At 36.1% G+C, this 17,179-nt stretch overlaps 2 protein-coding genes across 4 annotated transcripts in view; both read left to right on the top strand.

The window, feature by feature from the left end:
• Window positions 1-31: 31 nt before the first annotated feature.
• Window positions 32-14,317, top strand: irak1 (interleukin-1 receptor-associated kinase 1). Of its 3 annotated transcripts, none has more exons than XM_048210089.1 (15): window positions 32-814; window positions 1,474-1,641; window positions 3,383-3,496; window positions 3,604-3,686; window positions 3,874-4,059; window positions 4,166-4,230; window positions 4,319-4,366; window positions 5,286-5,400; window positions 6,431-6,543; window positions 7,338-7,545; window positions 8,580-8,648; window positions 8,731-8,955; window positions 9,561-10,005; window positions 10,126-10,245; window positions 12,770-14,317. In XM_048210089.1, exons 1-15 carry the CDS (start codon window positions 703-705, stop codon window positions 12,865-12,867), a joined length of 2,169 nt encoding a protein of 722 aa, XP_048066046.1. In that variant the 5' UTR covers window positions 32-702; the 3' UTR covers window positions 12,868-14,317. The 3 variants fall into 3 exon arrangements, with proteins under 3 accessions (XP_048066046.1, XP_048066047.1, XP_048066048.1); XM_048210091.1 differs by lacking the exon at window positions 32-814 and adding an exon at window positions 835-1,204; XM_048210090.1 differs by lacking the exon at window positions 4,319-4,366.
• Window positions 14,318-15,286: 969 nt separating this feature from the next.
• Window positions 15,287-17,179, top strand: part of hcfc1b (host cell factor C1b) — a 28,146-nt gene continuing 26,253 nt past the window's right edge. Inside the window, exon 1 of the mRNA XM_048210073.1 lies at window positions 15,287-15,449. The gene's annotated coding sequence lies outside the window, so the exon portion shown is untranslated. The remainder of the gene's footprint in view (window positions 15,450-17,179) is intronic.

Raw genomic sequence — 17,179 nt, 5'->3', positions numbered from 1 at the left:
TTGTCTTTAATCATGTGAGAGAGAGAGAGAAAAAAGGAAAAGTACTGATAATTGTAATCTGAAAACTGTTTCAGTTTTACTGAGAGATTTTCTCTTGAGGTTTTGCAGTTTAACCGCGTGATTTTCATTTATATTAAGTTTCTTTAGTAACCACTAACAAATGCAACTTAAATGTCTGTTTCAGAAGGAAACAACAATAGTTTATCACTGACAAAAACCGATGAATATTGCGTTTCACAGCACTAAATATAAGCAAAGTGAAACTTTCTATATTACTAAATGTGGAAAAAGGAAATGGAAGATATGAGTAAGTTAAACGTGGTGGATCTCACGAACTTCACTACTATGGTGAAGGTGGTGACTATGAATATTAACAAACGTAATGTGACGTAAGCCTCTGGAACTAGATGCCGAATTGTTGACGTTCAAATGTGGGCGTAAGTGTGCGCGCTGTAGCGGTGGCTCATGAATATTAAGTAGGTGACGCGCATCCTTTGAGGTGACGCAATAAATATTAATGAGCCAGGCGTTCTTCGCCATTAGTACGATTCGTGAAGGCTGGTGATGGTGACTAAAAGTAAAAGAAGAAAACAAGACCACCATCACAAGTGACAGCCACAAACAGGAAACTTTCGCGTTCAAGAACCACGTAAAGCTGACTAAAAAAAGACTCACACATTAAAGATAATAAAGTCCGTTAAAATGTCTGGAGTGGAGTTTGAGAGGGAGTTTCTGTACAACTTACCCGCGTCTGTTATGAGTCACTTTACACGGGTTATGGACTCACTTTCACACTCAGACTGGATATTATTCGGTAAGAATAATCTGTTTATCTTTAGGTTTCTATTATGATGATGTTGTTTTCACTTATTTAACTCGAAACTTAGAGGATTAGCACACGCGCTAACGTTAACTCTGTCTGAGCGGTGACGTCAAAAGTTCAGTTTGTGAAACGTTTATTTATTTACATCGAGGGTTTGTTTATTTCGTTTGGTTGTGAATAACTTTTGTAATGATATTTGTTTTGTTATGAATGTATTTGAGGTAACTAGAATGTTTTGCTAAGTGTCAGGATTGTTGCCCTGGCCTGATGATTAATGACATCGGAGTAAATAAACGGGTAAATAATTAATAATATGATTAAAAAGCCAGAATTTGTTGAGCACTGGACATGGATCAACGTATGTTGTGTCCATTCATTCAGGTGAGATGCTGAGATTTGATAAATCACATGGTTAAATCACAGCTGTATTTGGTCTTTTCCTCAATGGGGAATCAACTGGGATTGGGAATTAGTTTAAATAAATGTAATTTTTTCTGGCAATGTTGGCCATTTTCAGTATGTTAGTTAGGACTTTATACATAATTTTGTCTCTTCAAGTTTTAGCATGAATAATTCCATATTAATTCATTATGTTTTTGCTGTAGTTTGGTGTAAACTAAACTTAAACACTGCTTTCATGTCCATTGCAGCTTCACATGTAATATCTGATCAGACTGAACTACGCCTTTTGGAGCAAAGCCCCAGACGCACAGACATCCTCATGCACAAATGGGGCTGTCGCAACGGGACGGTTGGAGAACTACTGCAGATTCTTGAAGGCTTGCAGTGGTTTCGGCCCCGTGATATCATCCTTGAATGTATGCATGCTTTTTATTTTTTATGTAATTGTATATTGCCATTTGCTTGCTTCTGTTGTGTCTACCACATTTGATTCTCTAACCAGCCAGGTTATCAGGTGGGTTTTGTGGTTGTTTTACGAAACTCAGTTGATCATTTTTACTCAGGCACATTCTTGACAAGTAACATTTCAGTTGTGAAGAACAAACAAGCACAATGCAACATTTCTCTGCTGTGATCACACATGCATATTTGTGTTAGTTTCTGTTCTTTGATCACTAGAGATCAGATTACACTCAACCAGTTACATTCTCCACTGGCATGAGGTGGTGGGGTTGGGGGCAACTAATTAGGTTCGTTACTTAAAGGGTTAGTTCACCCAGTAATGAAATTTCTGTCATTAAGTACATTAATCCACACCTGTAAGACCTTTGTTCATCTAAAGAACACAAATTAAGATATTTATGATGAAATCTGAGGGTATCTGATCCACACACAGGCAGCAACATCATTGAACCTTTTGATGTCCAGAAATGTTGTTAAAAATGGTTAAAATAGTCAGCGTGACTACAGTGGTTTAACCTTAAAAGATTAATTCACTTTCAAATAAATTTTCCCTGATAATTTACTCACCCCCATGTTATCCACGATGTTCATGTCTTTCTTTCTTCAGTCGAACAGAAATTAAGGTTTTTGAGGAAAACATTCCAGGATTATTCTCCTTATAGTGGACTTCAATGGCTCCAAATGGTTAAAGGTCAAAATTACAGTTTCAGTGCAGCTTCAAAGGGCTTTAAACGATACTAGACGAGGAATAAGGGTCTTATCTAGCGAAACGATCGGTCGTTTTCGAAAAAAAATTTTTTTTATGTATGTAGGACATACAGCATAAGCTTTTTTAAGAATACCAAAGTGTGGTTTTGGCGGAACCACTTGGAAGGCGATCATTTGTTTATATAAAGCATATACATTTACATTTTTTTCGAAAATGACCGATAGTTTCTCTAGATAAGACCCTTATTCCTCATCTGGTATCGTTTAAAGCCCTTTGAAGCTGCACTGAAACTGTAATTTTGACCTTATAGCGTTTGGAGGCCATTGAAATCCACTATATGGGAATAATCCTGGAATGTTTTCATCAAAAACCTTAATTTCTTTTCGACTGAAGAAAGAAGGACATGAACATCTTGGATGACATGGGGATGAGTAAATTATCAGGAAAATTTTATTTGAAAGTGAACTAATCCTTTAATGTTATGAAGCGATGAGTACGTAGTGAAATACGTACTGCAGGCTTCCTTGTTTATGTAAAATGCCAGCTTATTATTGGCTGGCTCCTGCGTCAGCATCACATGCATGCGTTGTGCTGCTTACGTGTTCAGCTTAGGCCAATAATGAGTCGTATTAATTAAAGAACTTAGCATCCATCTGATATAAGTTTAAGTTGAAATACTACAACGAAATAAAAAAAAAATTAAAGCTAAATAGAAATATAAAAAAAACTAAAAACAAAATGACAAGCACATAAAATTACTAAAACAAACTAAAATGAAAACTGAAAATATAAAAATAACAGCTAATTCAAAATAAATTAATTACTATAATAGTATTTAATACTAAAATAACAGTGTATTATAGATGTGTAATTTTAGGTAAAAAAAATGTACCTGATATGTTTCAGCTTTATAATTTTGTGTTTTGTGCAATTTATTGTAGTTGGATAATAAATCCATTAATGTAGTTTTGTATGCATTTCCAAAGGTAGACGTATACCGCAGTCTCGTTTGGAGCGACGGTCACCTTCACCGGTGCCACCATCCACGGCATGTCAAACCAGTACAGTCAGCTTTATCAAAGAGTTTCTCCCGGTCCACGGTAACATGTTAAACTTTCTGCAGTGCTTGCATCTGATGATATAAATAATATCATTATGATGGTAAAAATATATATATTTTTAATATACGGTAATTTTGTTTTTCCAGAAATCAGGCCTCTACCCAAGCCTAGCCCTCCACCGCCCGATATGGACTCCATCAGTTCAAGAACCTCAAATATAGCCGAAAAGGTGCTTTATTTGATTAAAAAAGAAAGAAATTAAGCATTAAAAGTACTAATAAAAAAGACTTGATAGGTTTGAGCGTTCACTCTATTTTTATTGTGCTGGAAAGGCATTAGTCAGCATGTCTCTTCCTTTAGCCATTACGTTTATCTTCCCTTTCTTAATCCACTGACACTTCTGTGTTTGTTCACAGTGCCCAAGTAAGAACCGGGTGGATCCCCCGCCTCTTTACTCCACTGCGATGAGTTGGCCGTTTGAAGAAATACAGAGAGGCACATGCAATTTTTCGCCGTGCAAGCAGATCGGAGAAGGAGGTTTTGGGCACGTGTATCAAGCTGTGATGAGAAACACAGAGTTCGCTGTGAAGAAGCTGAAAGAGGTACTAAAACAAACATCTGTGAGTTTGGTTGTTGTGTTATTGAGTCATTCATTCAGTTTCCTTAACATCCATCTTTTTTTTTCTTTCACGTGGATGTTCGGAGCAGGACTCTCATTTGGATTGGGATGTCGTGAAGGAAAGTTTCAGGACGGAAGTGGAAAAACTTTCACAGTAAGAAACTGCCTGTCCATCCTCTGCTCCTGTGGCTTATGCTTCCTTCTCTCGTGCTTTAAATCTGTCTTTCCTGATTTGTCTTAAGGCACCCATGCACATTTTGGGCCCAATTCTCCCTTTCCAACAATCCTAGGTAAAGTCTTGATTATCTTGATGGTTCTACAGATTATCTTATCAGATTTTCCTCTTGTGTGATGTGTATTAAGAGTGATTGAATCTGCTTGGAAGAATGTCAGGGCCTCACCAATCTCGAATCATAAGTATCCAACATGTTGAACATTTAAGATCAGAAATCCTGTTGTGTAAGGGGGAACCCAGAGGACAAACACGCGCACACACTTTGTAGATTGTCACATGATGGAAGGAAACAATACCCAATCAGAAAGCAAGCTGACAGAAGATGGAAGCAAAACACAACTTGATCCAAACATTTTTCATTTTTTTCCCCTGCAAAAATTCTGTAAAAAGCAGTCCAAACTCCATTATCGCCATTTCTTCTTGCCCGTTTTGAGTCCCAGTTTGACCCTGAGTTCACAGTAGGGACTCTTGTTGTTTATGAATGCAATCTGTTAATGTGTGGTGTGCTGTCTTGGTCACATCGTGGCACCCCACACACTATGGAAACTAAACGATCTAATCTATCTTCTTTTTTCTTTCATCATGTTTGCGGTCCCTTACATTTCGAAAATCTGATAAGATTTTAATATTTATCATTTTAGTTTGGGCAAGCCTTTATCAGCTTTTTTTCGGTCTGGCTGTGATTCATTTGTTTGTTTAACAGAAATGCAGAACGGGACTTACCCGCCTGAAATTTGATTGCTCTTTATGCACAACACCAGCCAAAAATGAAAGTCTCCTGCCTACCCTCCAAATCTTTTTTGTGGTTAGTTGTCATCCTGTTGTCTCTTAATTGGGTCAATTTTTTTCTGACACATTTTTCAGCCAACACTTTCAAGCCTTGCTTTTTCAGCTACTGTAATGCTCTCATTTAATGTTATGTAATACAATCTAAAGCAACACATTTTTTTATTAGGCTCTTTCTTATTCCGCAGATACAGGCATCCCAACATAATGGACTTTGTTGGCTACAGTATAGACAGACAAATTTATTGTCTCATATATGTTTATATGCCGAATGGCTCTTTAGAAGACCGACTACGCTGTGAGGTGAGTTACCACATTTACAAGACAATATAGGCTCTGCTTCATGATTTAGTGTGTTACTTAAAGGCGTAGTCCACTCAAAATGAAACTCTCATACCTGTATGACAAACAGTGAAAGTAAATAGAGACAATGCTGTCGAGGTCAAGAAAGTACAAAAAAAGTTTGTATGACTCATATTTTGAGTGTTCTGAAGTCATATGATGGAATGTAATTTAAATTATCTTTTGAAAATCATCTCGCCTGTCAATTATGGAAGCTTGTTTCCACATGACATAAAAAATAAAGGTAATTACATTTTTTTTCTCACAATTCTGACTTTTTTTCTCGCAATATCATGATATAAAGTCAGAATTGTGTGATATAAAGTCAAAATTGCATGATATAAAGTCAGAATTGCGAGTTATAAAGTCAGAATTGTGTGACATAAAGTCAGAATTGCATGATATAAAGTCAGAATTGCGAGTTATAAAGTATATCACGCAATTCTGACTTTATAACTCGCAATTGTGAATTTAAATCTCGCAATTTTCTGAGATATAAAGTCAGAATTGTGTGACAAAGTCAGAATTGTGTGACATAAAGTCAGAATTGTGAGATATAAAGTCAGAATTGTGTGATATACTGTAAAGTCAAAATTGCATGATATAAAGTCAGAATTGCGAGTTATAAAGTATATCACGCAATTGCGAATTTAAATCTCGCAATTTTCTGAGAAATAAAGTCAGAATTGTGAGATGTAAACTTGAAATTGCGAGGAAAAAAAGTCAGAGTTGTGAGATAAAAAGTTTAATATTTAAAAAAAAATCTTCCATACTCATTAGCACATTTAAATATTGTGCATCACAACGTATTGCACAAAGTTTTTTTCTGTATCTCATCCTCATGCACTTTATTTGTATGGAAATAAGCCCTCAGAACAGTCATTTGGGGAATACCATGAAGGTGAATAAATGATGACAGAAGTTTCATTTTATGTGATCTAACCCTTTCAAGGCACGAGTCTGTGTTTTTCATAATGCTTGTTTCTTTCAGGACAGCAACGCCCTCTCTTGGTCACAGCGTGTAAATGTGTTACTGGGCACTGCAAAAGCTATTCAATACCTGCATTCTTGTTCACCTGCACTTATTCATGGAGATATCAAGAGGTGAGTACAAGAACATGTAAACCACATGAACACTACCATTTAAAAGTTTGGGATCAGTTTTTTTATTTTTATTTTTTATTATTTTAAAAAAAAAAAATTATACTTGAATTCAGCAAGGGTGCATTAAATTGATCAAAAGTGACTGTAAAGACACTTATAATGTTACAAAAGATTCCAGTAAAAAATGCTGTTCTTTTGAACCTTCCGTTCATCAAAGTATCATTGTTTCTACAAAAATATGAAGTAGTGTAACTGTTTTCAACACTAATAATAATTAGAAATGTTTATTAAGCCGCAAATCAGCATATTAGAATGGTTTCGGAAGGATCATGTGACACTGAAGAGTGAAGACTGGAGTAATGATGCTGAAAATTCAGCTTTGCCATCACAGAAATAAATTACATTTTACAATACATTAAAATAGAAACGTTTTTAAAATTGTAATAAAATGCAGTCTTTGTGAGCATAAGAGATGAAAATGATAATGTATGTTTAGGCTCTTTGAAGTTGAGATCTTCAGACTTTTTGAATCATCAGTATTTGATATGGATTATCATGAGTGCTTAGAAGTGGCAGAAATGATTGTTCATGAAAATGCAGTAATTGTGGGGTTTTATCTAATTGCTAACTGCAACTCCATCATCAAATGCAGCCCCATTTTTCCTTTTTGTTGAATATATTGTTTGCATAAGTCGAACGAAATAAATAAGTTGTAAATGCCATTTAATGTTGATTTCATGTTAACCATTAGGGTTGCACCAGGCGTCTTTCACAAACCGGTCATCTTCCCTCAGCTCTAACATCCTTTTAGGCGATCACCTGGAGCCCAAGTTGGGCGACTTTGGATTGGCGCGTTTCTGTCGGAGCCCCAGCAAAACCCCAGGCAAGACGTCCACCGTGGCTCACACTGCAACGGTACGGGGAACTCTCGCATACCTCCCAGAAGAATACCTGAAGGATGGACAGCTAGGAGTGGAGATCGATGTCTACAGCTTTGGAGTGGTGAGATTCATCTTTTAAGACATGCATTGTGAAAGCAAAACCTCATAAAGGGTTAGTTCACCCAAAAATAAAAACTTTGTCATTAATTACTCACCCTCATGTCATTCCAAACCCATAGGACTTTCGTTCATCTTCAGGGCAGAAATAAAGATATTTTTTATGAAATCTGAGAGATTTATCCCTCCATTGACAGACTGCGCAACTACCACTTTGTCACTTCAAAAAGTAGAGTGATAGAAGTAAAGAGTTCATAAAACTAATCCATATGAATTAAGTGGTTTAGTCCAAATTTTGTGAAGAGACTCGATCGCTTTATATGATGAACAGATTTAATTTAGTCTTTTATTCACATAAACATTGATCAGCGAACATGAACAGAAGCTCAACCGAACCTACTTGAGAACAAACCTCAAACCTCAAATTTGGACTAAGCTTCTCAATTCATATGGATTACTTTTATGATCTCATTATGAACTTTTTGAAGCGTCAAAGTGGTAGTTGTGTAGACTGTCAATGGAGGGACAGAAATCTCTCAGATTTCATTAAAGTATCTTCATTTGTGTTCTGAAGAACACAAAAGTCTTACGAGTTTGGACCGGCATGAGGGGGAGTGATAAATGATGACAATTTTCATTTTTGGGTGAACTAACTCTTTAATAGCAATAAATTAATATAACTTTGACAGCCCTAATTGTACCCAAATGTTCACCATCATCCTCATCAACAATATTTTATTACAATAACATTCAAGTGGGCTGGGATCCACAAAAAAGCACCCATTGAGAATTGAAAATGGACTGAGACTCCATCACACCTAATAAGATTTCAGCTCACTTTCAAGGCCAATGTAAACTACTTTTTGGTCCACTTAAATGGGTGTGAGTTGGGTTTTTTAAGGAGGACCCACCCTTTATTATCCTCACTTCCATATTTAGTTGAACTCTTTGATGGTTCATGTTCGTAAAGAGATGCTGAAACGTCCTTCGATCTTACATTTTTGATAAAGTAACACTCCAGTTTCTCTCGTACCGCAGGTCATACTAGAGGTACTTACTGGACGGCAGGCACTTGAGGTCGATGGCCAGTCCAAAACTGTTTACTTGGTAAGAAAAGCTAAAGTTAATTTATAGTAACATATGTTAGGGTTAGGGTTAGAACCAGGGTTAAACCTGTTATTTCTCACAGAAAGATCTGGTTAAAGAGGAGGAAGATGATGGGAGAAGCTTCAGCAAAGGGAAGCACTCGCGAGAGCTGTCCTATGTTAACGCGGCGGAGAACATCTGCAGGAAACATCTGGATCCACGATTGATGACTAAAGACACACCTACCCCTCATGGATCAATGGAAATTTCTCAAATGGCATGTCGATGTTTAGAACGACGGAGGAAGAAGAGGCCTCCTATGACGGAAGTAGGAGAATCTATTCAAATGCTATTTGTTTATTTTGATTTTAATATGTTAAAGGGGTTATGTTATGACCTGTAAATTGAAGTGGCAGTAAAGACATTTATAATGTTACAAAAGATTTCTATTTCCAAAAAATGTTCTTGTGAACTTCAAGAATCAACCAAAATATATAAACTAAAAAATATTAAACAGCGCAACTGTTTTCAACAAAAATAAAAAAATAGTTTCTTGATCATCAAATCAGCATATTAGAATGATTTCTGAAGGATCATGTGACACTGAAGACTGGAGTAATGATGCTGAAAATTTGGCTTTGCATCACAAATAAATTATATTTTAAAATAGATTGAAATAGAAAATAGTTATAGTTAAAAAATGCTGTATTTCTAATAAAATAAATGCAGCCTTGGTGAGCATAAGAGACTTCTTTCAAAAATATGAATTAAAATCTTAATTATTCCAAACTTTTGAACTTTGTGGGACTGTCTGGCTAACAATTAGACATGAGGAAAATAAATAAGATTTTTATAAACCATAACACCCCTTCATAATATTATGTTTTAGTTCAAATTATCAGGCTTATTCTGGCTCTTTTGGTGTTTTTATAGGTGTTTAAAGCACTTCAAGATGTACATTCAGGGTTGAAGACCTCTGGCAGATTGACCACGGTCAGATTATCTCCTGTATCATCTCATCCATCCACCCCTGAGCCTCTGCGCTCCAACGACAGCTCTCTGGACTCTCTCACCCATCAGTTCTCCAAACTCCACCCTCAAGAGAACACATACCCCTACCTTCAAAAGCCTGTCTTTCCCACCTTGAACTCTGTAATGACTCAGTCTAGCTGCTCAGTGTCAGAGCTGAATGCTGAATCATGGGCTTCACAGTCCTCTGGCATGCCATGTGAATCGGATGAGAGTCAAGGCTTTTCTCAATACTTGACAAGTCACTGTAGCAGACCTCAGTCGACGTCATGTGGGGCCTGTGGCGTTCAGAGCACTGAAATAAGCAGTTCTTTAGAGGAAAACCCATCACAGTCCAGTCCAAATGAAGGTAATATTTGTTATTAAAATGGATAGATTAGGAACATCATACATATTTAAATGAGCATTTTTCTGAATGTATGTTGTTAATGTTTTTCTTTCTTTTCATTCTCTGTCTGAATCTTTACAGATTTTTCTGACCAGAAAGCATTTATCAACCCTGTAAGGCAGCGACTGGTCCAGAAAATGGAGCTTTATGAAGAGGGGAGGATTTTAACTTCTGATCTGCTCTCATCAGGCGACTCATTATGTAAGTGTGAAAATCAATTGTAAATGGATTCCATAACTGTTACAAACAAATGTTTGGTGGAGACAGTTCTGGGTTCTTCAGGCAACACGAGAAGATGTTTTAAGATGGAATTTCATTCAAGCTGAGCTGATAATGACCCATTTAGTATAGTCATAGATGCTGGTTATCATGATTGCATCTGTTCGAGTAGAATCAGATTGCCCTGTGACTGATGTCACTGATGACACAGCAGGATCATTTCCATAATGACCAACGGAATCTACCAAGAGCAGCGCAAATTAGCGTCTGGTTTAAGACATGCTTTTTTGGGTGGTAAATAATGGCGCAAATACCAGAAAACTGACTAGCGCAAACCTTAGTAAATCACCTTGCATGATTCATTCCAATAAATTTTGCGTCTGAAAGGGAAACTCCTACAAACGCATATGCATTAAGGTCAGCCGCAAAAATAACTGTGTCCACACCTTTTCAGCACAAATTTTTCACTGTGTGTCTTTAGTAAATCCTGACGGTAGTTTTTAATTCCAAAATAGGGTTTGTGCTGGCGTAAGTTGTCAGAAAATCTGGCCCTAACAGGTGGTAGGCAGTTAAAGGTGCTAAAGAGGATGTTTTGTTTTATACATTTTTGCAATATTGCTTGAAACTGTCTTTACTAACTGATAAAAGACTATTTATTAGGTGCACTGAAAGGAATAATATTAATATACATCATCTGTGCACGAGGTAGGGCCTTAAAAACATCAGCCAATCGCGATCATGCGCGATCATCGACCCTCTGGCTTGTCAATCACTGCCATGACGTTCCTTGTGCGAGACGTGCGCGGCTGCGCGCTCCAGTAACTTTCCACACTCTACAGGCACCGCATGCAATGTTTTTGTCAGGAGACAGGAGTAACAACTGCAGATTATGAGTTACCTGCGGTGAGTCCGGCATAATGAATCCACAAACACGACACAGCGAATGCCGGTGGTAAACGCTCGTGTTCCAATACTCGTGCACGAGTTTTGGGAGGCGTTCCCTCGAAATGAGCTGTGAAGGAGGGGGGTTGTTCTTACGCATGCGCTCATTTCAAAAACTCACTAACAGTCTTTGGTTTCTCAGTCGACGAAAAGATTCTCTTTAGCACCTTTAAGGTCACAGTTCTAATAACTTAGGACACTAAAAAAAAAACTTTTCTATGGATGCTGAAAAACACCAGAAGAAAGATGCCCAAGGTTCCTTATGACCATGCCATGGTCCTGCTGCAGGGAGGCTTGAGGACTGCAGATGTGACCAAAGCAATAAATTGCAATGTGCGTAATGTAAGACGCCTAAGACTGTGCTACAGACAGGAAGGACAGCTGATCGTCCTCACAGTGCCAAACCACATGCAACCATGTGTCCCCCAAGACGTGTTTGAGAACTTGCAAGTGTCTTGGTGAAAGAGTGAAGTAACATCTCACAGCAAGAACTGGCAGATCTGGTGCAGTCCAAACAAACCATAAGACTTCTGGAACGATGTCCTTTGGACAGCTGAGACCAAACTGGAGATGTTTGGCCATAATGCACATCACCAAGTTAGGTGAAAACTAAATGCAGCATATCAGCACAAACGCCTCATATCAACTGTCCATCACGCTGGTGGAGGGGTGATGATTTGTGCTTGTTTTGCAGCCACAGGACCTGGGCATCTCACAGTCATTGAGTCGACCATGAACTCCTCTGTACACCAAAGTGTTCAAATGTGAGGCAATCTGTCTGAAAATTGGGTCATGCAACAGGACAATGATCCCAAGCACACCAGCAAATCTACAACAGAATGGCTGAAAAAGAAAAGAATGAAGGTGTTGCAATGGCCCAGTCAAAGTCCAGACCTCAACCCGATTGAAATGCTGTGGCTGGACCTTAAGAGAGCTGTGCATAAACAAATGCCCACAAACCTCAAAGAAATGAAGCAACATACAGTGAACTGAATGTAAAGAATAGTGAATGTGAGAGAATGTGAGAGACTGATACTGTCATACAAAAAATGATTCCTTCAGCTTATTGCTGCTAAAGGTGGCTCTACAAACAACTGAATCATAGGGTGTACTTAGTTTGTCACACATGGCGTTTCCATTTTGGCTTTATTATTGTTAAATAAATAATGACAGTGTAATATGTCAGTTGTTGTTCATTTGAGGTTGTATTTATTATGTCCTGATATGTAAAACCATAAAATCCTAAAGGGTGTCCTTTTTGTGTCTGTCTGTCTATCTGTCTGTCATGTGAAAATGAAACCATATATGTATGGAGCTAGATATATTTATTAATGTATATATTTATTAAAGCCACATATATTTCATCACTATAAGCTACTTTACAATAATTTTCGTTAGCATTAATAAACATTATTCAGTGCATAATGGATTTGTTCTCTAGATCTGATTTAAGGCTTCTTGTCTGAAGAACTCAGAAGTGCAGTTTCTTTTTGTGACATCCTGATAATGAAAAAAAAATGGAAGAGGATTTAAATATATTTGGTTTTTTTTCAACATTTTGTAGACCGAGGGATGAACGCTCAAACGAGGGAGCCAGAAGAGAGTGATGAGTTTGCAAGTGAGACGTCTGGAGTCGACATGCAGTCACCTGCTGCAGTTTAACACTGGATGTTTGGAAGAAAGTGCACAACAGTTGTTAAAATATTATTCAAAATATACATTAATTTCTTTATGGTACTTTTTTTTACGGTTATGGTAGAGAAAATACCTCCATAAATACCTCGGCCAAAGCTTTTTTTTTTTTATTTGATGGTAATGGCAAGTGAAAAGTGGTACAGATAATGAAAGCTCTGAAGTTGTAAACCTGTGAATCTTGACTGACAAGTCAAAGGCGAAGATATAAAAGTGCATAATTTATTGTTATACGCCTGTTATTTTGGCGATCAAATGTCTGTCTGTTGTTTTAGGCTTAGTTCTTAGAGGCATATTGCTTTAAATAGCATAAAGTCAAGTTTATGGATTATGGCCAAAACACTTACATGTATGAGAGTACTATTTAACATTAATGACTAATCTTCTATGGTACTAACTGGTGTTTGTTATATAAATTGAATTTAGCCTGTTCATTATGCACAATTTATTTTTATTTTTATTAATTGTCAGCAAAACTACAGCAATACCGAAACAACAGCTTTATTTGAAACGGTTTTTGTTTCCATTAGATGCCTGTTTAGCCCGTTGCTTTTTAAAGGTCCATGTATCTCCCGTTTTTCAAACTGTTCCAAAAAGCTTCTCTTTTTTTACAGTCTTAATTTTGTGATTGGCAGATTCAGAATCTAAACTGAATTCTTGATTTTGCTTGCGTTATTGGTTATTGTACACACACTGACTTGTAAAATGTTTTTACTTGAAAAATTGTTGTCAGATGTATCTATTTAATCTGTTCTTCAGAAAGAAAAAGTTTAGGTCATTAATCAGAACACTGGGTTTTTGTGAATGGAATACAACTATTATGTGTGTTGTTGAGAGTGTTTTATAAACATATACTATTTACATGAATCTGATAAAAAAATGTTCATGCAGAGATCATGAATTTTACAGAAATCATCATGTTGGAGTTAAAGGAGAAAAGACTGTGTTTACCATAGTTTCTGTTACACAAAAATATTATGTATTTGACCTTATTTCTGTATGTAGGCTATATATTCTATAATGTAAGTTTATATGTCTGAAGGGTTGATTTTTATTAAAACTAACAAATTTCCAACTTTTTTTTTTTTTTGTATGAAGATCAGAAAACTTGCTAACTTTTTTGTGCCTTAATAATTTATTTTTGTCCCCTTGTCCCAGACCCAAACTTTCAATGTGTCAAAACTATGTTGTTATAGTTTTAAACATGTAAATATCTAAACATATTGAAATAAACTATTTCATTATTTATGTGAAAATTATTAATATATACAGTATATATATGTAGCTATATGTATGTATTTAGCAATAGATAGATGGATAGATTCTATGGAAATCATATTCTACATTGGAATAATGCTTTGTACTTTATCTGTATTTGATTTTGTTCAAGTAAATATAATAAAAAGATGTGTGAAGAAAATGGACAGATCAAGGTAAATATCACTTGTGAGCAGAATATTTTTTATTGCACATCATGTGCAATCAAGCAGTGATTTTGTCAAATTGTGCAAAAATACAACACGGCATAGCTATGAAAAAATATGTAAATTCAAACTATAAAATGTATGGTATTTGGGTGTAAACTATAATCCAGATTGCAGAGCATGGCTGATGAGTGAATGGAATGTGATGGTAGTTTTTTTATTTAACAAGATAAACAAAATACATTCATAATGGCATTCATAATTATAAATAAATAAGCAAGGCACACCAATAAAATTGGGAAAAACGATGAAGAGGGATCTTTTGATTCATATTTCAAAAAATTAGTCTCCTATCAACCCAGTAATGTGTGTGTGTGTATATATATATATATATATATATATATATGGAATGTTATGGTAGTTAGTCTTTTCATTCATCTTTCAAAAAATTAGTAAATTAGTCTCCTATCATCCCAGCAAATTGCCAGGCCTGTTTACTATTCATATATTATCAAAAATTGTTACAAAGATAATAAAGTTTAAATACAGAGAAATACAGTATTGTCTTCATACACTTACATTTACAGATAGAGAATTTACCCAACATGAACATTACATTAACAAAAATAGTCTGCCTTTTTGTGGTACAATATGGTTTCTAGAAAAAGTAGAAGTTTCCAACCAATACAACTCTCAAAAACGAAGGTTCTTTGCCATCTGTGGTTCCATGAAGAACCTTTATCGTCTATGGAACCTTTCCATTCCACGAAAGGTTCTTTAGAATTTTAAAATGTTCTTAACACTGTTCAAATGTTCTTTTGGGACCCAAAATGGTTCTTCTATTGCATCGCTGCGCAAAACCGACCTTTTGAAACCTTTATTTTTAAGAGTGCAAGTCATATCTTCCCAGAGAATATCTGAGGGCATACAGTAGGGATGCGCGCGCTCTAGAGGCTGAACCGCTCCGCTGTTGAATTATTGAGCGCTTGTCAAGAAGATGGCGGCTTCCTGGGCGGCATGAAAAGATGTAGAGTTAGCAATATCTACAGTGAAAGACGCACCCAGGGTTGAATTCGTTCTCTGAGTCCTCTCTCGTGATTTTTAAATTAAGTTAACGAATCGGAACGAGTAAGTATTTTGTGCCAGGCAATGACAGAATCCGAATATTTTGCAGCTTTCTGTGACGGCTAACGGTACATCCGCCATTTTTCTTGAGGGAAGCTAAGCGAGTAGCCAGAGACGAAACAGTAACTGAAGTTATTGAACTGTGCATCTCGAATAAAATGCAATTTGAAATTCTAACAGTAAATAAACATGAAACATGTAACATTTTCTCTGTTGTGCCAAATGAGTATGTAGAATTTGCAATGTTGTAATGAGCTATTTAGCATTGAAGCTAACTGGCTGCCCAATGGATCTCATTGAACATTTCAGATAGAGTGCTAATGCGGCTAATAGCTAGCAGCAGCCGATATACGTTCTTCTTTTTAGTTTTATCAGCGCTGATTTGTAGCAAGAACATGAGTATTTATGGTGTATTTATTTATAACTATACACATGCATTTGGATCATTAAAAGGCACTAAGCATTTTTTCCAGAGGGATGGATTGTTTGGTTTGTTTATCAAGATGGCGGCACCCAGACAAGAGAGGCATGAATAATCCACATATCACATAAACTTGCGCTGTTAACCTCTATCAGAATTTATTTTATCATGTGTCAATTTTTTTTTTACCTTTAACAAATTTAAATGTTACCCGCGGTGATTAATTGACTTATTATAATATGATTTCCGTAATATTAACTTTAATATTTTGTTTGGATCGTCGCCCGTTCTTTATTTTTTTAATTCATTTTTGGGGTTTTTTTTTTTTTTTGGGTCGCCCATTTTTCATTATTATTATTTACATTTTTATTATTATTATTATTTTCCATCCCGTTTCCACTTACTAGCTTGTATTTTAGATTTTAAAAAAATATTAAAATTCACCACCTATTTTATTTTTTCGCCACCCATTTCTGTTCACCAGCTCCTGTTTTTTTTACCGTCACCTTTTTTTCTTTTTACTATTTATTTTATTTTTTCCACCGCCCATTTCTATTCACCAGCTCGTATGTTATAATTTTGTTTGTATTTTTTACTATTTTTTTTTTCAATTTTCTATTCACTAGCTTATGTTTTTTTTTACTGTCACCTTTTTTTACTATTTATTTTATTTTTTTCCACTGCCCATTTCTATTCACCAGCTCGTATGTTAATTTCTTTTTACCGTCACTTTTTTTTACTATTTCTTTTCCACCACCCATTACTATTCACCAGCTCATATGTTGGATTTTTTTTTTTTACTAATTTAATTTTTTTCCACCGCCCATTTCTATTCACCAGCTCGTATGTGTTAGAATTTTTTTTTACTAATTTATTATTTTTTTCCACCGCCCATTTATATTCACTAGCTTGTATGTTTTTGGGGTTTTTTTGTTTACCGTCACCTTTTTTTCTTACTATTTATTTAACTAATTTTTTTTCCACCGCCCATTTCTATTCACTAGCTTGTATGTTAGAATTTTTTCGCCGCCCATTTCTGCTCACTAGCTTGTCTGTGTTAGCTTAGCCGCTTAGCAGCTAACTAGGCGCTCGTGCTGGTAGCGTTTAGCTAGCCTCTGCAAGATGGCGGCATACACATCCTCATTGCGCTTTTCTTTTTCTCCTAGAGACATTTAACCTAAACATGCTTTCTAGTTTACAATACAGAGATTTAAGGAAAAAATGCACAGGAGCCCACCTGCATGTAATGTTATGTATTTTTAATAACTTTCCTATATTTCTCCGGGAATTCGCGTTTGTTCAGCCGCCGGCG

The sequence above is a fragment of the Megalobrama amblycephala genome, linkage group LG12, assembly GCF_018812025.1.
Source record: "Megalobrama amblycephala isolate DHTTF-2021 linkage group LG12, ASM1881202v1, whole genome shotgun sequence".
In the NCBI taxonomy this organism is placed as follows: Eukaryota; Metazoa; Chordata; class Actinopteri; order Cypriniformes; family Xenocyprididae; genus Megalobrama; species Megalobrama amblycephala.
This window is presented reverse-complemented; position numbering and strand designations above follow the sequence as displayed.

Excerpts from the sequence above, each read along its gene's own strand:
- irak1 (XM_048210089.1), top strand. The coding sequence starts at position 703 with ATGTCTGGAGTGGAGTTTGAGAGGGAGTTTCTGTACAACTTACCCGCG. Across the intron at positions 1,642-3,382 it reads CCGTGATATCATCCTTGAAT|GTAGACGTATACCGCAGTCT; the intron begins GTATGCATGCTT and ends GCATTTCCAAAG. Across the intron at positions 3,497-3,603 it reads AGAGTTTCTCCCGGTCCACG|AAATCAGGCCTCTACCCAAG; the intron begins GTAACATGTTAA and ends TTGTTTTTCCAG.